This window comes from Neopelma chrysocephalum, unplaced genomic scaffold, assembly GCF_003984885.1.
Source record: "Neopelma chrysocephalum unplaced genomic scaffold, ASM398488v2 Primary Assembly neopelma1_91, whole genome shotgun sequence".
In the NCBI taxonomy this organism is placed as follows: Eukaryota; Metazoa; Chordata; class Aves; order Passeriformes; family Pipridae; genus Neopelma; species Neopelma chrysocephalum.
This window is the reverse complement of record NW_020897753.1, coordinates 1,813,817-1,839,372: the sequence shown is the minus strand read 5'-3', so window position 1 is coordinate 1,839,372 and position 25,556 is coordinate 1,813,817. Positions and strand designations below refer to the sequence as shown.

Sequence of the window (25,556 nt, the reverse complement as noted above, 5' to 3'; positions counted from 1 at the left end):
CTTTAGTCTAATCTCACTTACATAGAATCACACCTGCTTGTATTGAAGGTCACAAATAGTGACATTACAGTGTGCTCTGAGAGGCTCTGATACATCTCTCAATTTTGACAAAACCCACTTCCCTGGCAGCGTAAAAAGCCTCGACCAAAGGTTTTGTGGAAATGGGTGTAGAGGGGATACTGTGACTTTGCTGTGAGTTTTTCCTCAATGGTTGTTTGGTTGGTTTTTTTTCCTCAATGACCACTTTAAGCTGAAGGTGTTTTTGAGTACAAGTGCTTTGTTCAGTATCAGGTTCCAGACAGCTGTGATTGCAAAGGCTTTTCAGAAGGGTTCAGATCCTGTCTGGCAAGTTCAACCTTTAAACTCCCTTGGCTTCATATACAGTACAACAATGAGGCTCCTCTAATTTAAACCAAACACTGAAATATCCCTTAATGGCCTTGTGTTATCAACAAGAAGTTGGCATAAACCCCTCCTTACCCCCTCCCTTCAGAAGAACTGAACCTCTGTAATTCAGAAAAGGCTTTTTGGAAATGTCTTTGGCAGTCAGGGTTGCTGTGCCAAGACTGCTACCTTTACATTTGCTTTGGAAAAATGTAGTTTCATCAAAATAATTTCTTGCAGGACTATTTCCATCCCAACTATACTGTTGACAGATATGTTTGCAAATGTTTCAATTAAAAAAAAAAAATCCATGAATTTATTTTGCTTGCATTTTCACATTGTCTTTTTTATTTCCTTTTATTTTGACAGACTATTATGCTATATTTTCAGGTTTAATGTTAAATTATCAAAGACATTTCAGTATTTCAAGATTATGGATTTTTGTCCAAAGTAGGACAAAATAAAATGGTGAAAAGTCAGGCCGTGCAACAAGATGGAAATTCTGTAGCTGGTTTCATGTTCCCATCTGTGCTTCTGAGCTCCAAGAACCTGATTCAGAGCCCACCAAAACAAATGGCAATCTTTCTTTCAAACTGAATTATTTCAGTCTCAATTTTAAGACCCAAGAACTTTCAAGAGTTGGGTTTTATTCCTCTTTTAATTTTAAATATTACTGGTGTATCTTCTATGAAAACCCAACTGGCAGGAGGAAATGTTTACCGAACAACCATATTTAACCCAACATGAGAAAGTGAGAGGGCTCCCGTTTTCTTCTGTGGTGTAGAGTGTGTACTGGGGAATTGAATGTGGAGCTGAGATGTAGCAAAGAAGTGACCTGGTCACAGGTCAATATTCAAGTATGATGCTTCAAGTGGTTCAGTGTTGGCTCTGAGCACTCTAACAAGTTCTTGATGCCACCAGTAGAAGAGGTCAGATCACATCCGCTATTACTCTTGCATGAACCTGTCTGGCTATTCAAGGTAACACAGGCAGAAGTGATAAGATATTATCACAAAGGGCTTCCCTCATGCTTGGTGTATTCATAGAGTGATAGTTCCATATATGAGGCTGGAAGTTGCTGCTCTGAGACTAGTGGCTAAAGCTCTAGAGATTCTCAGAGCTTGCCTCAGGGACAAACCCTTGAGTCGGCTTTTCCCCCTGACTCAAAAACTTTTTGGTGGCCCAAGCAAGCCCATTCCAAAGATCACAAGACAGTTTCTACCATACTGGCAGTGAGTTAAGTTCATGTGCTTCTCCCAACTTAGCAGCCTAGGAATTGAGTGTTCTCTAGTGTATTGTGAATTCAGCAGCCATGAAAATTGTGACAGTAGTTTTTTCATGCTTCATGCGTTTTCCACCCTATAAAATCATTTATAAAGAAGAAATAAGGTGGACAGGTGTTTTAAGAAAACCTTTCTGGGAAATTTCCGAACAGCTGGAATACAGAAAGACAGGCATTCCATCAAAAATAACTTCTCCTATTGTGAACACATTTTCACTGTGCTTGCCAAAGAGAATGGTGATGCAAAGCAAAAATAATACCAGGACTCCTTTATAAGTCCTTTGGTTTCCATCTCAAAGGACGTTTTGTCTTGTCATGTCAACATTACTCTAATTAGAGCACTGGTACTCTTAAGGAAGCACAAATAACTGCAGGACTGTGTTTCATACACATTCACAGCCATCAGAGGTCAGTGCAAGTTCGTTCATCCAAGCAGCTTTAAGGTCCTTTATTCCTCCAGTTTTATACAGCAAGTTTTTGCTAAACATGAAGATGATCCTTCATGTCTAGGACATCTTACTAGGGAAGAAGATGTTTTCAAGAGTAAGAAGCTACACAAAATACAGTGTAGCAGGAAAAGCACCACTTAATGTTTGTTCTAGTTTTGGAAGTGTAACTCAGCAATTGCCAAAGGACAGGAATGGGTGGAATAGCTATACCAAGTGCTCTTCCAGATTTTGGTTAATGCCTGTGCCTGCTTGAGATCTGTTTGACATTAACCCCACTGATTGTGAGACAAGCTGCTAAGAGGGAGCCCCAGGACAGCTACAGCAAAGAAACCTCCACCTTGCAATGTGTTGTTTCAGTGGCTCATTTGAGTCCTGTATTAATGGATCACAGCCAAGTGCACTCTGAAAAAATATCTAAATAGTCTTCATTTAGAGAACATAAAGGTTTGAAGGCTACATTCTGTGGATTTATAGCTGATTTTACAATATGCTGTATTTATTTCAAAAAAAGCCCAAATCTGTGCTATAAACCACTAAAAATCGAAAGTGTAACAAAGGTCTCAGGAAAAAAAGGTTCAGAAAGATCTGAATTTATTTCCCCAAACCAATACTTATGTCTATATCCTTCTACATCTGTTTCACTGAAAATGTTTCCCTAAAGGAACGTGAATAAAGTTTTATTTGGCTATAGGGTGGGAGAATGAAAGAAAGACAGTGAATCTAGTGGTCTACATCCCTGCTGCAGAAAGGAGCTGAGAATCTCTGTTATGAATCTGGCAGAGAATGGATTTGAACTTTTGTCTCCCACTATGAAAATGGTCTACCAGTTATGGGATCTTTGCCCTCTAGAGGGAAAAAAAAAGGTTACTAGAATAAATTTAAATGTTTAGGAAAAAAACTTTCTAAACGGTTTTGGGTTTGACCCAAAAGAAATATTGAAACACAGAAAAATTCTGTGAAATATGATTTTTCATTCCCTGGATAGCAGAAATAATAATGTGAACTGCTTCTTATCTGTAACTAAACTATGAAAATAACATTTGAGTGTAGAAGGTCAGTTGAAAATTAAAAATGCAATTTATTAACTTGATTTTATTGGAAGAAACACTGAAACTGTCTCAGAGGATAATAAATATTACAAAATGCTGCACAGCCAGAATTGCCAAGGCTTCAGGTTCAGCATGGATCTCACTATATTGGTTGTTTATCTGGAAGCCTAGTTCCCACAGCCATTTATCATCTGCAAATCTCAGCTTTCATTTAGATACCACGTTGTTGTCGTCTCAGTGCCTGTAGAGGACCATATGAAAATACAAAAAAGCACTAACTCAAGTGTTCCTCTACTGTCATTAAAAAAAAAGGAAAGTATGAAGCTGATCTCACAAAGTCCCATTACTCCAGGAGCTGGGGCTACAGGAGAAAACATTAAATGCCATTACACTCACGATAAAACTGTGCCAGTTGGCAGTACTGAGTGTGGGAAGCGAATCCTCTCCCACTATCCAGCTCAAATGTGACTTCAGGAAATACATATTAAGAGAACCAGCATTGAACTGACTAGAAAACCTTCATAGTCCTGGTGAATGATTTGAGAAATACCAGTATCTGACAAAATACAGATCAAACATTATCACAGATGCTGCGAGCTGTAAACAAAGACTAAATAAGGCAGAATCCTGATTTTTGTTGCCACATCAGCTACTGTTAACCTAAAAGTCTTTACTTTTTAGTGGTGTTCACTCAGTAATAATTAGCTGTCTCCTGCACCATTACAGTATTGCAGAACAACTTGGATTTTACTGAAAGTGATGCTGAGTGACAGAGACACGCTGTGAAGTCTTAGGAAGGCCATGACAACCTTGGAAAGAAGATTCCCTGGAATCCAAACTGTAACCACATTTAAGAATCATGATTTGAGAAATATTACAAGAGTGGCCAGGAATTTTGCTGTATCTTATAAATAATTATTCTCAGCCTTACCTTTACACTGTGAACAGATGTATTGATTTGACTGGAAATACCCAAAGAACATATGGACCTGTAGGAAGGCAGGGATGTTTGCAAGAAAAGCTCTGGTGGTCTGGGAGTGACTAGTTTGTTAAAAAGACTTAAGTTAAAGGTGTTCCTTGTAACCAAAAGGTCATGATAGCGAACAGTGCTTCGAGTTCTTGTGAAGTCCACTCACAATTCTAATTAAGCATAAAAAAGGAAATGTGTGGTTGATTTTCTTGCTGTTCTATACTATATGAAATCTTGGATTTATCTTTAATTACACTGCTTCCTGAAGTTAATTAAAGTATTGCCCTACGCGTCATGTGGAAGGTGGGTTTGGTCTGAAATTTCTTGTGCTTGATGTCAGGGTGAATATCTAACTTTCTTATCAAGTTTCAGTAAGAATTAAGTTTGTAAGAATACAAGTGAGTTTAATTTAGGCCTAGATAGATCCAGGTATAAATCTTAATCTGGACAGAGTGCCTGGAGTCAACAGAGCCCTGTGGAGGCACACGTGTCTTCTTAAGGAGAAGGCCATGACTCACCGCAGACTAAGCACAGGATTTTTTGATTTCCTCTCTAGATATTGTTTTCACACAGAACTGCTGATTGCGTGTGTGTGTTTGTCCCTCTGTCTTAAACATCAGAATATGGATCTGGATGATACTGAACGTGTGGCAAAAGTATTACATTTTCCATTGTTGAGCAATTCTGGTTATGTCAGAGAATATTCTTGAGAGATCCTTTAGTCAAACTCAGATCACTAATAGAGCATCAGACTTCAGACTAGGAAAGTGCCAAACTGTCTCAGTAAAATTGTACTAATCTTGAATTTAATGATTCTAATCTTGAATCTCATGATTAGCCATATATCCCAGCCTCAGAAATCTGTTGATAAAGATGTAACTTCAGAGTGATTTAAAAGGGAAAAAACAGTATCAGAATTCTGAAATTCTTCCATGAAAAAGGGTAGCACATCCTAAATTGGCTGCTAGAACTGACAAATGTTGGAGTTTGAAGCATGGCAGTTGCTGTGGGAGGGAAAGGAGGAGTAAGGGCTTTTTCCTGGTATTTCTTTCACAGAAGTACAATAGTAAACCTCACTCTTGAGAAGTTCTTCCAGCAGTTCTCAAACTTTGCTCCACCCCTTTCCTCTATACACCTTTTTTCTGTGGAAACAGAGTCTATTAAGCCTCTCCCCATCCTGCTGGGGGTCTTGCTCCTCTGTCCTCTACAGACTGGTGAGTGCACAACAGCCAGGCCCCACAGCAAAGGGGACAAGCTGGACCTCTGGACCATCAGCTCTGGACCATCTGGCCAAATGAAGACCTTCCACCAGCACTGCCTTTCCCATGGTGAGTGCATGGCACTGCAGGGAGGCTGGAGTGGGGGATCCAGCCATGTGGCATAATCCGAGGGACTGGGGTGGTACCAGGAATAGGTCTATCCTGTGGATGAGCATAGAAGGGAACCAGCTCAGGTGCTGGAAACCTTGGCAGAGCCTTTCCTGCTGAGTATTTAGTTTTTGCCTATCTCAGTCACAAGTCTTGACTCACCTCTGTTTCATTTAGCAGAGAAAAGGAAGAGAAGGAAACCTTATGCAAAGAAACATTAATGCTGCAGCAAATCTCTGACATCAGCTGCTGCTTGCCAGCACAGTGCATAACAGGTGAGGGAAAGAGCTACTCCAGGTAAAAAGACTGTTCCAAATGTCTGTTAGCTACAGTGAAAGTGCTGGAAATGAAGGACATGCACTAAACTCAGAGCAAGTTGTAGCTGATCACTCAATGGCTTGAAATTTTAGCAGTGTTGAAAAATCAGCCCTCTATCCTGGGTTACAGTCTCCTGTGCAGAAAAGGTTGCTTTGAAATCCACTGCAGGCAGTAGGCTGCTAAATGTAGCTGGAATAGTCACCTCCCAGGCTAAGGGATGAATAGCTGGAGAGTGGAAGGAGACCTACCCAAAAGTACTCTAAGGCCTGACTTGCCTGCCCTTCTCCAGTGAAATGAAATATGCAGCTTTGTTTGACATAAGGATTTGTTTTAGAAAAGAACTGCAGAGACCGGAAAAAAGTGACATTTGATTCCAATTCTTTACTGAGGTCTGACAAACTTACCTTGTGTAATATTAAAATTAGAGATCACGTGAAATATAAAAATGAACGAACACCGCAGAAAAGAAGCTTTAGTTTTCTGATGTCTTGGCATAAGAGTTGACAGACTCCAATCCTAAACATGAGTGGGTTTAATGAAAATCTTGTGACTGAAACTAATGTGTTGAATAGGGCCCGTTGCTCTGGGAAACCTTCAAATGATTTTATTCTATGCTACATGCAACAGCTTTGAGCTGAACTCTTGGAGACCTGGCTCCTGAAACATGGCAGTGTTTTTGGAATACCTGAGTGTGTTCCTAAATCTTCTGTAACAAATCTAGGGTGTTTCAGACTTGTACACTAATTCTTAAATATAAATAACTCCAAGTAAGGAATAACATTTTATTTTGAAAATTGTGTAATGTGATTAAAAATAAGTCTTAAACCAAATTCAAAACCACCTGTCTCAGAACTCCGTGGATTTTAAAAATTCTTGGAATAATTTTGTAATGTTGCCCTTCCTGTATTTGACAACAATTTCTAGGATGAATTTTTAAATGTTCACTCACCCTTTCAGCCTCTTGTCTGACCCTTGGTGCGTCTTCAGAGCCCCATTAACTTGAGTGAGGCATGGAACTGAGAAAGAACTGCAGCTAAGTCTGCCAAGAAGGACCAAAACTCATGATAGTCAAAAGAAATTCTGCACAAGTGAAAATAGCAAAAAAATGGATCCAGAAAAGCTTCTGAATATTTATAGTAAGTAGGTAGAGTGAACAATATTTTGGTTTCTTCCATCAGTTTGACATGCTAGGCTAAAAATAACTAATATCAACCATAGTAAAATAGCATGAGGCAACTGAATGAAAAATTTTTTAGTTTTTATAAGGCAACCCAGCTACCAGTTCTTTACCATAATAAATGGCAATAAATACAGGTTTGGGGATTTTAATTTTTTTTTTTTCCTCTTGACCTGTATTTCCCTAAGATGGACAGAACTGAAATGATCAATAACAAAACTATAGGCAATGACAACAGGAAATGAGAGTACAGAGAGCCCATGTATGGAGTCACATTTAACACAATAATCTAATTCTGTGTAATGTCTTGAAATTATTTGTTCACTGGCAATGGGGAAGGCAAATAATCCCCTGTATCATTTCACTAAGTTTAGTAATGCTAATAAAAAGGTTTTGAAGCATAACTACTACTTGGATGAGTATTGACCTCATTGGGTCTAATTCAATTAAGTGCTTCACTGAATGAGTAAGAATTGCAAAATGGAGCCACTTGTTAGATTAAAAAATGGGGTATTTTGCAATGCTTTTTTTTTTTCCCCCCAACAGAGTAGCATTACTAACTCTCATCTGGGCCTGTGTAAATCTCCTGCTCCTGGAAGCACTGAACAATTACATTCCAAGAACAATAAGCAGTAAGTTCTAAGTTTTGTGTGGAATCACTTCATAATTTCCTGTTGAGAGCCTGAAATCTCGTCATTAAACACAGGTTAAAGCCACGTCTGTTTTGTTCAGTTTCATTAGTAACACTAAGGTGATTTTTCTACCTGGTTAAGTATCAGTTGTCTCAATGTTCCAGATGTCTGTAGCTAAGAACCACTTGTCTGAATGGATGTGGTGATGACACAGAGAAGGAGCAGATGGCACAGAGCTGTCTCTGCTCCATTCATCACGTCAACAACTGGAAACAGTGACAATACCACACTGGCTTCTTGCAAATTATGGAGCTCAGCAAGCAAATTAACCTGACTGGCAGGAGGTCTCAGAAAAGTATTGGACAGCTATGGAGGTCACATTGCTGCTGAAAGAGGTCAGGAGAAAAATGTCCCAAGAAAGAGATTTTTGCCTCTACCTGATGCTTGTAAAGTTTTTTTTAGCCCTTGGCTTGGCTGAGTAGTTCTACTGACTTCACTGGGTCTACTACGCGAGTGAGTTTTTTATTTTAGGAGTAAGAATTGCAGATTCAACTCGATCATAAACTTCCAGATAAGAATGTAGTAATGGCATGATACTTGTAATTGGAAGAAGCTAGAGCAAAGGCTTTTACTTGTGCTTACTGTTGGATTTTTGCAGAAGACTTACTGTCATTCTTTTGGTCTTGGTGCCATTTTTGTATTGCTGTTGGTTTTGTCTAATCGTGACATTCTAGCCAGATATATTTTATTTTTTTATCATAAGATGAGGACAGAACTGTATCAATTTTGCAATTTATAAAGTCTTAATCCTTGCAAGGCAATCAAAGTGCCAGGTGCTACAAACGTTCCGGGGTTAAGTACAGATTCCTAATCAGATATGTTTATCATATATCAATCATATATATATATATATCAGATAAAAAATCCCAACAAATCCCTAATGTTATGAGTACTCACAGCTTACTGACATTTGGATACACTGAGAGAACTGGTTCTGGTAATATTGCTTAAGAAACCAGGATGACGGTATCTTTATACGCTTATGGCTTTCAACCATTGTCCTGTCATCTTACTGCACATCGTGAAAGAATATGAAGGTGCAGAGGTGGCAGGAGCCAACCAGGCCAGCCCCAGGGCTCTGCAGGTGATGGACCTGCCAGACACGGAGGAGCCCTGCCTGTTGTACCATGCCCTCCCTGTTGCAATGCTGGTTGCATGAATCCACCTGTGCCACGGTTCTGAGGCGCTCTAGATTATTCCCTGACCAATATCCAAGCATTCTGTACATCCTTCAAGTTGTGCAAGGGCACTTGAGGGGATCTTTCAGCATTGGGGTGCAGTTTCACAGGTGTAGTGACATATCCCAACTTATTCCCATGTACATATTGGCTAGAGAGGGTTTAAAGAAGCAAACATGGATTAGCGGGTACTCTGTGTGAACATTTAGGAAATTTAGCCTCTAGCCAGTGCTGGTGAAATGTGGTTGAGACTCAAAAGACACCCATGGGGATGACTGACCAGCTGATGGCTGGTACTTGCAGTTGCTTATGTTGCTTTGTTGTTATGGTGTCTCCCTGTTAGGTCATTTATTTCAGGCTCACTGGTGTTGTTATGTTGAAGTCATTTACATATCCGAGGCAGGAGTTGCCTCTGACATCCATGTGTCCACATATATTAAATATAAAAATAAGTCTTCAGTGGTACACAGAATTTATAAAGTGGATTTCTGTTGTGAGAGAAGTGATTGGGAGAGCCAGAAGGATTTTTTTATTGTGTATTCCACTCTGCTGCCTATTTAAACATCATTAGAATCTTGACTTTTAACAAAGGAAAAGATTTGGGGTCCCAGTTTTTTCAGCTCCTGTTTGACTTTGGTGTCTGTCTACCAAAAACAAGCATAAAGCTACCTGATGTCTTTGTATAAATCCTTATTGTTTCATGTGGCATTTAAATGTGCATCTGTCATGAACTGAAATTATCATGATCTTGCAATGAGATTGCAAGACCATTTCACAACTGTGCCATAACTAACTGTAGTCTGAGATGAGTAGGAATCCTGCAAAATCCTTCTGGCTTATGACATGACAGCTTTCTGGGGATGAGCTCTCTTGCTTTCTTGCAACATTTACCTTTTTTATTGGTAGGTAATCCAGTACAGCCATTATAAATGGGGACATTGTGGATCCAGTATTGCTGTTCAAAATGGGGACATTGTGGCCACTCCAGTGACACTACATGTCTGACTGGGCCAAAAGTCTAATGGAAGGTTAGATGTTTTTGTCCCCACTTCTTGAGTGCATCAGCAGAGTTCAGCCTTTTATCCTGTCCTTTATAACAATGGGAGTGCAATAGCAGAAAAGTGATTTTCTTCAAACACTGGGAGGCTGCTTAGACAGAGCCCTACACCTCCCTTTTCTCTCTGCCCTGTTGTTAAACCTTAGTTAATTAACTGCATATATTTTTCTTCACTTTTGCACCATGCTCCTCAGCAATTTGTCTCAGAGCATTTACAAAGGATTTAAACCCTTTTATCCTGTTTTCAAGAGGTGAGTTGGAGAAAATCCAATGACGTTAACAGGATAATGACAAAGCAAGAAGTAAAACCTAGAACCTGGGAATTCATTGGTGGTTTTCCTATGGATTTATAGCAATTGTAGTCACGTCTTGCGAACTTTACTACCATCTTTGTAGAACATGGTGTGTGGTCTGCTAGTAACCTTAAAAATTCACCATCTTCTTGCCAATGTATGAAGGGGGACCAGTGCCCAAGCCACTAGAGAGAAGGGCACATATAATCTTAGTAGGATTGGTGTCCCCTGCAGTTAAATACACACAGTTCTTGTACAGTCAGCATAACAATTTTTTTCCCGTCCACTTTCCAGAATGGTAAAAATAAACAGGGTATTGCTAGTGGTGGTTTTGGTGTTGCAAAGCACACAATTATTGAGTCCTTCCTCCAATGTCCAGGCAGCATAGACTCTCATATGTTTGAGGGATAGATTTAGGTGCAGGTAACCAGTAGCATGACTGATATGTATATAGAAACCTGAGTAATACATGGCTTTGAGTAAGATGGAGTTCTGAAGGGCAAAATCCTTTTTTTTTTCCAGGAGAAATACCACATTCTGTTTACAGATCCTTTCTGTGTATTTGGCCAGACTTGTCCGTTCTATAAGTCTTTCGCTCTGAATGGAATCAGAACAAGAATTTTACTCAGCCTCTAGTGGTATTTGTTTTGTGAGCACTGGCTTTTAGGCCATGGTTAACAGATACCCAAAGGACAGCTCTTCTCTGAGCTTTTTTTAATTGGTCATTTAAACTCATATTTAAATGTGGTATCCTTTTTTTTTAGGTGCTATTTGCTTGTGAGCTTAAATGTTCTAGACATTGAAAACTAGAATTAATATAACGTATTTATTTCACTATTTTATTCACATAAGGTCACTGGTATTTCATGGGCCCTGAAATAGATAACAAGGGCAGACCTAGAGCCTGGGACTGGCAACAGAATTTGCATTATCTGAACTGTTATCTAATTGGAGATTCCACCTCCCTCATGAACCTAATTGGAAAAAAAATAAGAGGCATATGAGATGTTAATTATATCGCTTTGTGCCCTGGAAGGTGCGGAGCCTGTTGGGAAGCACACCTGGCAGAAGTTCCAGCTGGGCCACGGGAACAACACTGCTCTGGTAAGTGTTCCTGTCCTACCTTTGTCACAACAGGGTGAAGTAACTGGCTGAGCAGAGGGCATGTTTTACAGATATTTGATTTGCTGTGGCAATCAAGGACATAATTGCCAAATGAGAAAGGTTGGTGGGAAGGGGTTTCCAGGTGCAGAGCAAATGCCTTATGTTACCTTGTTCCGTTCATCAGCGTGCCACAGGTTGTAGGTATACAGGGAAGTATTACTAACCATTCTTCCTGCCTACTTCTGGCTTATCTTCATCTCAGTCTCATCTTTTCCTTGCAAATATGAACTCTTAGCCCTTTATGAACAACAATTTATTTTGTTCACTACATATTCACAATTCATTTGAAATAGAGTTATCCTTACAGATACCTTAATGAAGCCTAAACAAGACCGATTCACACAGAAATGAGGCATTCTTGCCTAGGAAAAGCACCAAAAAGACAAAAACAAGGAAATCTAAATTCTGATGGTGAATCTGGTGTAATTGTGAAGCAAAATGTTTTTGATGTTCTACTGTTTCTGTGTCAGTCAGTTAAGGGAATATTTTCTTGACCCAAACTACTACTTCCAGTCTTATTAACTGAAATACATAAGTTCTTTCTAATGGTAAAACAATCAAGTCTAGTTATGGATGGACTGCTTTTTAAATTGTGCTACTCTGTAATGTATCCTGGAAAGTTTCTGCAGTTCTTTAGTGGAAATCTCTGGACGGTATGAAATGAGGTGAAATGGAGAAGGAAGCATATACAGCATATAGAGATATTTCTTTTAAACACAGATCAGTTTAGATCTCTCTTAAGCAGGAAGCGAAAGTTTTCCAGCACATTGAAAACTCTCACTTTGCAAATCACTTTGAAGAAGAAAATATATTTTAACAATTTAATACGTGTCTAAGACAAGTTTACAAAACCAACACAGCGTTTCCCTGTGTACTTTAACAGTGCTTCATTTAACATTTAATCTCCTGCATTTTACACATACTCAAGTTGTAGGCTGGTTTTTCTACAAATCACTTACATTTCATTGCCAAGGTGGCACAGTAATTTTTTCTAATTAAAGAACTCCAGTATTTCTATTTTCCCAGCCTTTCATCCTAATTGTTTTTCAAAATTGATATTATTATACAGCTTTCCTTTAATCTGTCTCCACACTAATTTTAATTTTGAAAGGAAGGGATTCTATTAAATGCTACCAGAGATGCCTCTACCTTTATGCTTCATCACTAAAATCTTAAACATGAGAATTTGGCTCAGCAAAGACAATATATGTATTTCCACAATAAATAAATTTCTATCTTAAAAGATGTGTGTTAGTCCTCCTTGGTAGTTTCACATGTGATTAAAGCCTGACTTGTTTTAAAACTAAATTAATCAGCTTTATAAAACTCCATTTCTCATTGGTTATAATAGCATGCCATTTCTCCGACTACTTGCCAAACTGAGTTTAAAGGGACAGTTCACTCAGGTGAATACCTGTGCACGTGTCCGTAGGATGGAGCCAAACATAATGTTTCTAGATCTAGATAAATTTTCATCTTAATATCAACGTGTTTTCCATTTCCTTGCAGAGTTAATAATGTCATTATTAAGATAATAATCTATCACGTCACCTCTACAAGATATTTTTCAAAAAAGGGAAAAAAGTCTTTCTGTTCTACCAAGTGCAATACTACTTTTTTCATCTCAGCAAGAAGAACCATGTAATTTTAAAGATTACTCTGTTTAAATCTGAAAACATTTTGTTAGTTTAAATGGAATAAAGTAACTACATTGAGTGTAATTCGGAGAAACATGATGTTTCTCCACTGGGAGGTATTTAGGAGGTGATGTATCTTTAAGTGTCTCCGCCTCTGAATCCACCCACTTCTTGATAGCTGCAGCAGCCTTGTTGACTCACAGGAGCCGTGTTCGTGCAATAGCCAGCAATGAGCAGTATTTTTCAGAGATTTTAAGAGCACACCTCTGCTATGTATTTGGCATTCTAGCTCGCTGGGGCTGAAGGTATATGACAGAAAGTTTTACGTTTCGAAGATATTGCAAAAGATAGTTCCTCCTCTCATCCTGGAAAATCCTGACGGACCAGTTGGATACCTTTCAGGCCTTAACCAAGAACTTTATCTTCTCATCCCACTGTCTTTTTTACAGTAGAAAGACCTGAGACACCCTTAAGAACTGAGAATCTGACTAATTTAAACAGATGGCTAATCCCAGTGCTGTCTGCAATGGGCACCTACATCATCATCATCAGAAACAGAATAACCTCTTAAAAAGTGGAATCTATAAGAAAAATGGAATTACTAAAGGAATGAAGGTAAGGTTTGACTGTTTATGCTAATTGCCTCAACACTGAAAACAAATAGGTAGTTGCAACATTGTTTATTAAGCTAGTTTTACAGCAGTCTTAATCTCCATTGAACAGGATGTATGGATTAAGTTTGTATAAGTTTGTAATCGTGGGACCTAACACTGCTTTTTTCTATCCTTCTAAACTGCAGAGAATTGCAAATGCTCATGCAAATACTGTTGGTTCCATGGACTAAGCCTCTAGTTCCTATCAAACACAACGAACACCTGCACGCTGAAATGTAGTAGCTTCCTTCTAAAGCTGAACTGGTGGTGGAGTTGACTTTGCAATGTATTAATCACTAGTGGAAAGCTGTTTTGTCAACTTAAAGTGTGTGTGGATTAAAGTGTGATTTGTTGCTGTACATGTATAACAAGAATAACAAAATGTAGGCAGGGAAAGCTGCCTTTTCTTAATGTTTACATTACTGCAAGGTTGGTTTAGCTCGTCCCTGCACTTTCCTGTTGCCTGCTCTCCAGCCTTGTACTGCTTAAAATCCAAGGCAGTTTGCTTACTGTTTTCTCAAGCTGTTCCCTTTGAAGCAGCACTTCTCACTTATGTGAACATTTTGTGGAACAGTTGGCATGTAGCATCCTAAAGAATGAACCACAAAACCAACTTTGTTGAGCCCAAATCTTAGAGGTTGTCTTTCTGCAATACCTGTTCTGACTGGGAACTCACAGTCTGTCTTGCAGTGTCCTAATTCTGGATCTTGATGTGATCATTAGTAGAAAGCCTTGTAGTGACTAGAAAAGGGCTGGCTTTGCAGCATGGTGTGATGGTGAGAGGGGGATGGAGGAGGTTGCTTTTGGAGCCTGAGTGCTCACCTGACTATGCCAGTTGGAAGCTCTAGACAAGCACTGTGGTGAGGGCTCCACTGTTTTACAAATAAACTGCTATCTTCTATCTTTCTCTAAATGGGGCTTTCACACGCCTCAGCACTGTAATGAAGGCACGCCCAGTGTCATGCTTAATGATTGTCTGGCTTTAGGTGTCTCCCTTGGTATGAGTGTTTCCCAATCATTGGCTTGTGCTGGATGAGGAAAGCAAAAAAGCTTGTGCAATGATTGAAAAAGGCCTTTCTTGGATTTGATTCCAGAAACCTAATCCAGCATATTTTTACATATCACATATACCTCCCCGTTGCTTTATACATTAGCTATTTGCTTCAATGATGTTCTAAATCTTTACTTTCCATTTGAGTGACAAATTTCAAGGACTAAGCTTTGCTATTCAGTTACTGTTAACCTGCTGCAAATGAGTGATTTTGAAAGCAGTAGACTCCCAGGAGGGGATTAATTAGGATTTCCTCCTTAATAGGAAAGCAAAGTAAAGTAAACAGCTAGAGAAGTAAAGAATAATATTACAGAGAATGAGCAAAAAGGAAATGAATATTGGCCTTAAAGCACTGGCAAAGAAGAGAAGGAATTAGTAGATACACCTGCTAGATTAGTGAAGTCTTACAAGCACTGTATGGTTGAAGGAGAAGGTGTTTTACCCTGCTGTGGGATGTGTGAAAGTAGCACTGAGCCACTGGTAAATACCATCCCTGGCTGAGGAAGTGGTGAGGAGGCGAAGCCTTAGAAAGTTCAGGAGGCTTGTCAAAGGCGTTTCTGGTAAGTCTGGGTCTAGCACTGTGTTCCGAGTTACGGTACCATTTCCCCTTTCTCGCTTCAAACACAGATTGGGAAAGTAGGAAACAATAACAGACAAGAGTGCTGCATGAACCAGGAATCTCATTCCTGGTAGGAATCTCCCCATTCCTGTCTGGTCTGTTTCCCCGCCCCAGCTGCCTCACCCTGTTCGGTGCTTATATGCTATTTTACAGGAACAGATACTGTTCCTTCCTCCCTGCTCTGTTTACATGCCTTGCTGCTGGAGGTGTGCAACTCCACACAGTCTTCCATTGCATTTGTATTTGCAACTCCTCACTGAGATGTGCTCCCACTTTACAGCTGGGATCTGAGGAGCAGGGAATATGGCAGCTGGGTGCACAAGGAAGCCTGCACAAGACCCAGACTCAGGTTTCTCGTAATTCCAGTCATTCTCCTCCCTCCTGCCTCTTTTGCTCTTTATCCACTTTGCCCTGATTTCCCCTAACACTCCAACACACACACACATATGTCCTTTACTGCTATTCAGTAAACTAATTGACCATTGAACTCTTTATGTAGGAGAAATATAGCACTAGGATATTCAGGGGATGTGACTGATGATGCTGGTTCTAGAACTTGAGACTTGTGGCAGTTCTGAAACTCTTGGGGTTCGTTACAGCTGTGTTGCTTTGCTAGGAGGGGAGGAGGGAAACGTGGTTTGAGAGAGGCACCTGGTGCAGAGGCTGCAGTGAGAGAATGGCACAGCGAAGGCTTCTAAGCCAGGATTATGTAGCAATAGTTGCACACAACTGACTGACTGGAACATCAGGCTTTGCAGAAGTCAGCTACATAAACCCTTTTTTTCCCAGGGAGCCCACAGGAAGCACTGGCTTCAAGAAATCCTGGCTTTGGAGACACTGTTTTTGAAAACACTGGCTCAGGAACAATGTGTTTTGCATCTTAATGATGTAAGAACATTTTGTGTGTCTGCGCATGCATGACAGAAGTAGAGAAGCAATTCTGATACCACAAAACCCCCCAGGTTTCTAAAGAAAGGATTTTGTTTAATGGGTTGGGAAAGGTAATTAGGGATGATCAAATGTGGGGGAGTAGGGAAGCTCTTTGCTTCTAGCACTCTGTGGCATACCAAGGACAGAAAGCAGGCAGCTGAGTGATAAAGAAGCAGTGAAGCATCCTACCAGAAGAGAAGTTGCTGCTTTTGGGAAGTGATAAACTGGTTTGGGGTGGGATTGCTTGTTTGAATAGCTTCTGTGATTATTTTCAGTCTGACTCACTCAATTCTAGCTGATAGCACTGACTGTCATGTACTAAGGGACATCAGGCTTAACCACATCCCCACAGCCTTGGTGCATCCTGGCATTCTTTGGAAGTTGGGCCACAGTAAGACCTAAGCTTTGGGAGGTGGGTCATGTACCGTGTCTTACACTTTGTTAGTGCTTCTAACACAGTCAAATGCTTTGTGCTCTTCCAGAACCCATAGCCTGGACTTGCCTTTATCCAAAGCACAGTTCAATAACTAACATACTTATTTATATAACTGTATTGACCAGGAGAAGGTTTTTTCCTAGAGATGGTTTCTTTGCTGTTGTATTGCTGTTGACTGGGTGTCAATTATAGGGGACATTGGAGTTTTAAAACGACAAATGTGTTTGTCCAGTGGAAACTTTTTTCCTTATAGAACAAGTGCAACAATTTTATTTCTTTGATAGATCATTTCCTTGAATACCTTAACCTCCAAGACATTATAAAGCTATTTGCAAATTCATTATTTTGCTGTTCTACACTGAGAATGGCAATGGCTTGTAAGAAATTTGCAGCCTACAGCCTTTTTCAGGGCTTTCAGGCTCCTTTCTGAAAGCAAAAAAGAGCCTGGGATGAGGTCAAACCCAGTAACTTCTGCTCCACTTATGTGATGGACCAAAAATGTGATGGTCTCCAACGTTTGGGGCCTGTACAACTCAGAAGGTGTTTATATTTACTCTCTGTCCTGTGCCATCTGAAGCTCCTTCTAACTGCTCTACTCCGCTATTGATTTAATATTCCAGCATCCAGTCTCAGTCCTTTCCGTGCTTTTGGCTCCCTCAGTTTTCTTGCACACCTTTCTGCCCTACAATGTCATTTATTCCCTAATTAAGATCTTAAAGAAAACATTGATTGTCTAACAGGAGAGTCATGAAAGGAATACGCCATGCAACTGTTCTCATAGGGGTAATTTTCTTGCATGTTGTAAAGGCCACCTGTAATTTCTTTGCTCTGTCCTCTCACAAATATAGACAGCACTTCATATGTTTTTGCAGAAGCCAGTGTAAATGGGGCATTTTGGCTGCAAACTCAATATAAATGTTAGTGAGTCCTGCAGGAACAAAAATAAACTAATTCCCCCAATCAGAGTCATGCAATAAAGATTATTAATAAGGGACAAGTAAGGAGAGAGGGTTAAGGCTGATGAGGTTATAGCCTTTCCAACTGTTTGCAGCCTCAGTTGTGCAGCCATAATGATCTACCAACATAACAACCTTTTTCTGAAATATCTTCACGTTTTGATGTTGGTTTGGGTAAAAACAACTGAAAGGGAACCTTGTTGTGCCCAGTCTGTTTCACCTGTGGCAGCTAAGGCTTTTGGACCTGTCCCATTGTGCATGTGTTCGTGGAAAGGGCAATCCCCATAAGCCCTCTGGGTTTCATAGCTATAGTGACAACAGGCAAAAAAAATTGAGACTTGGTTTTCAGGCAGATTCTCTACCAATCAGTACACCTGTAGCTTCAGCTGCACCACAGATACGAATGACCTCCTCATCCTGAGTTCCTGCCTTCTTTTCTCCTTGGTTTCGAGCCCCAGAAATGTGTTGCTTTGCACCTGCACTCTCAGCTAATAATCACAGGTCTCGGATCCACACCCTTGTTTCTGTCACCTGCCCTGCTATGTGATGAGCTCAATGCAATGGAAGCAGGAAACACTTCTGCAATCCGAGATGTCACCAGTGTGTAGGCACATGTAACAGTCACTGACTCTTGTAGCAATGCTCTAAGTGTGTGGCATGAGACTTTACATGCAAGGCTGAGATTTTTCACATAGCTCAATACCTAAGTTTCCAGTTAGCCCTGTTCACACCTGGAAATCTCTAAATTCATGTAATTACATTTTGGAAGTTTAAGCCCTGATAAAAATAGCATATAGTGATTTACTTCTGCTTGAAAGATTTAGCATGTCGGGTCTTTAAAGGACAACCTCCTCTTAGTAACAGCTCATTCTTCTACTCATGAAAACAAGTACATGTATTGGGAGACTGGCTTAGCTAAGCAGATAAAAGCAGATAACCCATGATTGAGCTCCAGTGCAAAATAAAAAAAAGGTGACATACAAGAGGTAGAAACAGGAATGGGCTATGAAAGGGGAGATTTGAAACATTGCAGGGGCATGTAGGGATGGCATTAGGAAAGCCAAAGCTTTCCATGAGTCAACATTTGCATGGGACATCAAGGGAAGCAAGAAGACCTTCTACTGCTATGTTAGTAGTAGATGAATAAACATGGAAATAGTGTCCCATTGCTGGATGGGGTGGATGACTAAGTGACTGCAGATGCAGATAAGGTGTGCTCCATGCTTTCTTTGCCTCAGTTTTCACCACTGAAGTCTTCCAAGCCTCTGTGTTGTCAGACTACCAGTAGTGGAAGAAGACTGAGTCATGGATCTCTTGAGAAATCTCAGCCCATACAAGTGTATGAGATCAGGAGGGAAGCACCCAAGCGTGCTGGCTGATGTCACAGTGATATCACACACTACTATCTTTGAAAGGTCCTGGTTATCAAAGATCACTGATAACTTAAGGCAAATGTTGCACCTATCTTCAAAAGATAGATGATTCCTAGCAAGGGTTGTGTCTGGGATCAGAGAGAGGAAGGAGACTGGGAGCAGCAAGCACAGATGGACCAAAGATAAATGGTGTTTGACTGACTGTCTTCAATGATGAAGTGACTAGATTTGTGAATGAGAGGTGACTGATGGTGTCATCTACCCTGACTTTAGCAATACCACCTTCGTGTGCTACTGGGGATGTTACGGTCTCGATGGGTAGACTACTATATGGGTTAATAACTGGGCTCAAAGGGCAGTGGTTAATGGTTCATACTTTGCCTGCAGGCTGGAGAGGTTTCATATATGGGGAGGGGAAGCAGGAACCAAGATGCAGGTAACAGCAATGGGACGTGCGGAGTGTTTCAGGGCCCAGATGGGCAAAACCCTGAGCACCCTGCTGGGAATTTGGTGTTGGCCTGCCTTTGAACACGAGGATGAACCAGAGATCAGCTGAGGGCCCATCCAGTCTTAACTGGGTCTGTGACCCTTCGGTGCGAGGTGGCAGCATTTCTGTGATGAGTCAGAACCAGCGATCTAAAAATGGACAGAACCCCAGTGGGGCTTCTGTGGGTAATTACCTGGCAAGCAGCTTGTTCTTGCTCAATAGAGGTAATTAGTAAAAGAAAGCCATGGAATGGCTAGTCCCATTGCCTGGCTACTTATGTCCCTTCAGCATGAGAATTAATTACCTTTGCAAGCTTTAAGTGGCTGTCAGGCTCTCAGAAACCAGAAAGGTAACACACATTTTCTACCTGCCGTGTCAGCGAGGGACAAGGGACATGGCTGGTTGTGTTCCATTGCAGAAGCAAGGTCATGAATAACAATGAGCAGAATGATAAGATAATGGCTGTTTAGGGACTCTCTGGGTCTCTGTGTTAGGTGGCACATGCAGGATGCAGGAATGACCACGGAACCATGGATGAAATGCGAAGAGTAAATATATTTGCATTACCTTGACAAATGGATGGGTCCCTGAAGCAGCATGTGGGCAGAGACACACGAGCAGGGACACCACAGAGCTTGGTTCATATTTGGTCCTTGCTTTCATCTGTATTTCCAGGGTTCTCACAGGTGTGGTTTCCCTCCCTGCTTCAAGCTTTCCCACAGCAGGGCAGGAATCTCAAGTGTGTTCAATAGAGTGCCTATAATCTATATATTATATATATATAAAATATATATATTATATATATATAATATATATATAACACTGACATTCTATTTATCCAACACATGAAGCTAAGCAACAATCAGTATGATTTATGTGTCTTTCTACACCTCAGCTGCAGGTTGGCTGGGCATGTTTATAATTCTCCTCAACAATCTTCCGTTATATTCCCACAGTTTTTGTAAAACCTGAATTTTCACCAGAAAAATGGATAGGATCATGCTGCCTCTCAGCTTGCTGTTTGTATGTGTGCAGTGGTGGTTCAAATCCTGGTTTATAGGGTACTAGACATCCATAAAGATCCCTTAATTTATCATGATATGTAGGTCTGTTCCTTCTGCCAATAGACATATGAACTTCTTATGATTATTTTTTAATTTCTTTTTAAAGAAAATTAACTTTTGGTGTGGCTAGGACTGTGGCATTAACCAGTAAAGCAGGAAATTAAATGTCCCTAAAATGACCAGTGGTTCATCCAGAGAATTCCTGCCATTCATGGCAGCTAATTTTTCCACAGAAAATACTTGCAGAAAGTAGCCAAGCCAGAAATTTTGTGAGGCTATTGCCTGAGAGAACTGTCATAGTGGGATAGATGTTGAACTGGGAAGAAAAAGGTCATTTAAGGAGAAGATCCGGCAGCAGGAACCAGCAGTATGGTGTGCCAGCCTGAAGAGGAGCAGGAGTATTTTGCACTTTAAGATACATTAATTCAGCCAGATAACTAAAGCACTCTGTGAGATATCTTTAGTGTAAAAATGTGAGGTGAAGAGGTGAGTTTCCAGGGTAGAGGCCATCTAGGTACACCCATGTCTTCGGCACAAAGTAACATTTACCCTGTTCTGCCCAGGTGTCTTTCTCCCTCCTAAGGTATTTTGGATTTCTAGAAGAACATCCAGCGTAGACGTAACACAGCAAAGCTTTATCTGTTTTACTGATCATCTAAGTCTTTTTGGAAATCATTCAGCTGTATCCTTTCCTTCATTCATTTGGCCAAGCATAGGCATGCACTCTGTCGTTTCCCCCTCTTCCAAAAAATCTGGTTTTCTCCCTCAGCTTACCAAGAAATGAGGATTTATTCACTCAGCAACAGGAATATGGAAAGACAAATTTGTGGTGCAGAGCTGAGACTCATAGCCATTTCAGCTGACATCATGCTGCACTCTGCTTCCTCCAGGAATTTCCATTTGAGTTTTTTTTCCCTGCTGCTGATTCATATGGTCTGAAGAGCTGCCGTACATCTCTCTCTATGACTCACATGTAGCTATCTGAGATTTCAGCCTGGCTAATCTCACAGTCCAAAGCTGTCAGCCTACACCTGGACTCACAGCAGCCAGTTTGTACATTCTTGAGCTTCCTGGGGCTGTTCTGCAGGAGAGTGCCTCCATCTGCCCCAGTGTTTCAATTTCCTGTCCATTCCTTGTGTTTCCACAAAACTTTGTGTGTCTTCTGAAAGGAAGATTTCTCCCTCTGTGGTCACCAAGTTGTACTTCCTGCAGGTGAAAGTAGGCTGCAGTCGGGTGTTTATGCACACTGTTGTGGGGGAGATCACCCAAGCTACTGCCTGGAGAGGGCAGGATACAGATATTTCCACCCAGCCCTAGCAGCCATGTGTCAGTGACTGTAGTGATTTAGATGGGAACCTTGGAGATCAGAGAATATAACTTGAGAAATAAATTTAAGACCACCTCTGCTTATCACGTTGTACCTTGTTGTCCTCCAAAAGATTCCCAGCCTTGTGATCCCATCAAATATGTCTCCTGCTCAGACCACCTGCTCATCAACCTCGAAGCTTCAGGTGCTACACAGATCCCAACACCAAACTACAAAACAATTCAAAGCAAACGAGATTTGTTGAAGGCGTTTCACAGTAAAGAAAGCAATTGAAAAATCAATGTTTTCCCTGCTTTTTAAGATCATATCCGTGCAAGTTCCTGAGTTTGAGCTTCTGAACTTTCAGCAATCTTTTGACATCAGTCATGCTAAAAGGGAACATTTTGCTTTGTTGCTGGCACAAAAATGTGTGTCTGCATGTCTCTTGATGTCTCTTCTGTATGTAAGGCAATGTTCTCCTGTGCAATGTCTTCCTTGCATCACTGGTATATAAACAGCATTTTTGTTTGCATGTGTGGGTGATAAGATTAACTGGGAGGTTCTAGCAGATATCAGGGTGTGTTAATCTTGAAGCAGGAAATCTTCATGCCTTTTGATTGTTTTATTTTGATCAGGAAGGAAACGCAACCCTATTCCAACTGTTTTGATGCAATGTCCACCCCTTTTCCTCCCTTCTAATTACAATCACCTTCAGTTACAAGCCATCGTCCTTGGTTCCTTCTCGCTTGCATCAGGTTACAAAAGAACCAAAGTGAGATTTTTATAAGCCTCTAAGTATTGGAGTGGTGCATCTGTGGGTGAAAACATAAGGGGTGTTACAAAGCAGATTCTCATTTCTCTGTGTGTACAGTCCAGTTTCATCCCATGTTAGGAAATAAAGAATTACTTTCAAATACTCTGGGAAGTAGGTGAAACTTGTGTATTATTACTTTTTGGTTCTCAGTACATTTTTTAATCATGTCTCTTCAAGTTGAACTAAGAACCTTTGTTTCTTAAATCTGTTTCTTACCTGTGACCAAGCAGGAAGTACAGATTCCAAAACAAAAAATGGGTGTTTTCCAAAACTTACACCTTCTGAAGAAAAAAGTTAAACATTTTTGGTTTTCATTCCATGACAGGTATGCTGTTGATATATGCTATGTCTAATAGCTTTTTCTTAAAATCTGTTTTCAAAGCGTATCAATTCCATAATCTGTGTTTATCTTCAGATGGATACTAATGTGACTCATATGCTGACATGCAGTAGTGAGAAACGTTGGATATGCTGTGTGCATTAGTAAAACTTGGCAAAATAATTATGAGTTTGTGTCCTGAGACAGGAGTCTTTGTGCTGTGGGAACTGAGGAGCAGCTTTCATAAAATTCAGTTCCACCTTGGGTTAAACCTTATGTCCCAGGAGAGGTGTAGTTTATTACATTGCTGTAAAGGAATTAATTGGCCTCCTCACATCTCTTGCTCACCAGTGAAAGGTAAAGAAATAAAATTAGGCACACAAGGACTGTCCTGAGCCAAAGATATGCAGGATTGAGAAGGGCTGCAAGGAGGCTGTTCTTTCTCCCTGTGTCTATTGTAAGGATGGAAAGCTGAGCAGGCCCCTCAGTGTAGAAATCTAGCAGAGGTCTTGTTACAGCAGCAGTTTGCAGCATAAAGTAATGTTTGCAAGATCATTCCATCTCCCTCCATGTGCAGTGCCTTCCCAAGCACACAAGTTCACCTGTGCATTTCCAATAAGCTCTTCCCTGCATCTGGGCTCTTACTAAATTTCTGCTGGGACAAGGGAAATCTCTTCTTTTTATTGTCTTTCTCTATAAATGAAGGCCTGGCATCACCTCTTTGATTTGGTAAAGGACTCACTGAGTTTTGCTTTCAAGATCAATATCTGGAGGTTATGCAAGAGTGAAAGTCAACAGACACTCTGCTGGTAATAAACAAGACAGCATTACCAAGCATGACAGATCAAAACTGGAGCCCTGTCAGCTTCCCTCTCATTCTCAACCCAAAGGATCAATCAATTAATTTATGCTTTTGAAAATCTTGTGTTGACTTCGTTATGCTTACACCTCAGCCTAATTAGGTCAAGCAAATCAGAAGGTAAAACTCAGCTTTACCTGTCAATAGGTAGAAAATACTTTACAATTTGCAGAGATAAGGTATTATTATTAGCAGGTTTTTATATCTGTGATTCAGTGTAACTGAAGACTTTTTGAATTCTTGCACGTGGGCTGAGAATCACAGGGGTATATATATAAGTGAATGTTTTTAATCTATTTTTTCAGTATCGTTATCAGAGAGTTTGGCTTTTATGACTGTTTCAGTATGCACCTGCTGAGAAACCACGTGTTGTAATCATGTGATTTTGTTATAAAGGTGTTAACAGCCTGCAGGAAACAAAATTTCATTCAATGGCAAGTTGTGCAGAGTCTTAAAATGTCAGGTAGTCATGCTTGCTTTTATTACCACTGAACACTTTATAGGTGTCAAAAATGTATGTGATTGGGGAAGGGAAGTGTTGTATAAGGGGAAAAAGACCTACCTACATAGTTTGTGCTTTCAGCATGGCAGCACTGGACAGTCTTGGCTGGTTTTGGTATTGTTTCCTAGAGAAACAAGACTTATTTAGTAATACTGTCTGTCAACTCCTCAACAACTTGTGAGCTACTCAGCCATTTTCAGCCCAATTTAACAAAGGCGTATCATCCACTCTTTCCTTGAGTAGGCAGCTGGGCACAGGAGAAAGGCCCTGCACATTCCCTGCTGAAAGAGAAGTTGCAGTGAGAACTCATTCCTCCTGTGCCCTGGAGAGTGTGCAGAAGAAAGGAGATTTGATCTATGTCCCAAAAAAAGAAGGAAGTTTCTGTCAGTGCATTTCTTTATTTGACACTAAAGTCAGCCAACATGAGACATGCATAAAAACCCAGAATTTATTATTCCCAGAGCTCACAGTGCTCTCTTTACTGCTGCTCTCATTCATTTCTGCGTGGTGCCTATCTTATCATTGTATTTCTCTGGAATTTATTTAGTCTGTAAACTTGCTGAGATAAAGGCATTATTTTTTTTGTTCTCTCCTTGTAAAATACTTGGCACACATAGAATCACTGTCTATTAAGGGTACCTTTAGTCACAGGGATTTTTATCAAAGTCTTCCCACTTTTTCAAATATCAGTGATTTGTCATCAGTGTTGTGTAAAGCAGTTGCCTATCTCCTTCTAGTTGATGCTACTAAGCCAGGATGGAAAACTGTGTCTTGGTCTCATTTCTTGTGGGACATTTCTATCGGTCTACCTACAGATGCAACTTGAGTTCACGTTAAATGTTACTGTTTTGCTGTAATTCCACTCTAATTCAGTCAGGCATCAGTTCTTCATCTTCAGAACAGACTGGTCCAAAGGTGAGCAGTTTCCAACTCATCATTTTCATGTGGCTGGTGTTTACCCTTTCCACAAAGGCTGTGTAATTTCAGTTCACCTCCTGTTGATCAAGGATCTCACCTGCTCAGCACCAGCATTCCGGTGGGAGCTGTGTTTCAGAACGTCGGCTTAAAGACAGAAATACAAACTCTCACTCTGTGACAGGTGATTTCTGTAAGCTCAGGCTGGAGGTTGATGGTGAAGCATTTTAGAGGGCTTTGACTCCTTCTACCTTG

The 25,556-nt window shown here is 40.4% G+C and overlaps 1 protein-coding gene across 9 annotated transcripts in view; it reads left to right on the top strand.

The window, feature by feature from the left end:
• SPTLC3 (serine palmitoyltransferase long chain base subunit 3) overlaps positions 1-25,556 on the top strand; it is a 125,363-nt gene that overhangs the window by 2,753 nt on the left and 97,054 nt on the right. For 5 of the 9 annotated variants that reach the window (XR_003535877.1, XR_003535878.1, XM_027693368.1 and 2 more), the window contains 5 exons: positions 5,345-5,462; positions 5,679-5,776; positions 7,793-8,023; positions 11,253-11,320; positions 13,467-13,632. Coding sequence is in view for 7 of the 9 variants with exons in the window: in XM_027693368.1 (XP_027549169.1) it covers positions 13,519-13,632 (114 nt within the window). In the remaining 2 variants the exon portion in view is untranslated. The remainder of the gene's footprint in view (positions 1-5,344; positions 5,463-5,678; positions 5,777-7,792; positions 8,024-11,252; positions 11,321-13,466; positions 13,633-25,556) is intronic. The other 4 variants (XM_027693365.1, XM_027693366.1, XM_027693364.1 and 1 more) reach the window with 4 other exon arrangements.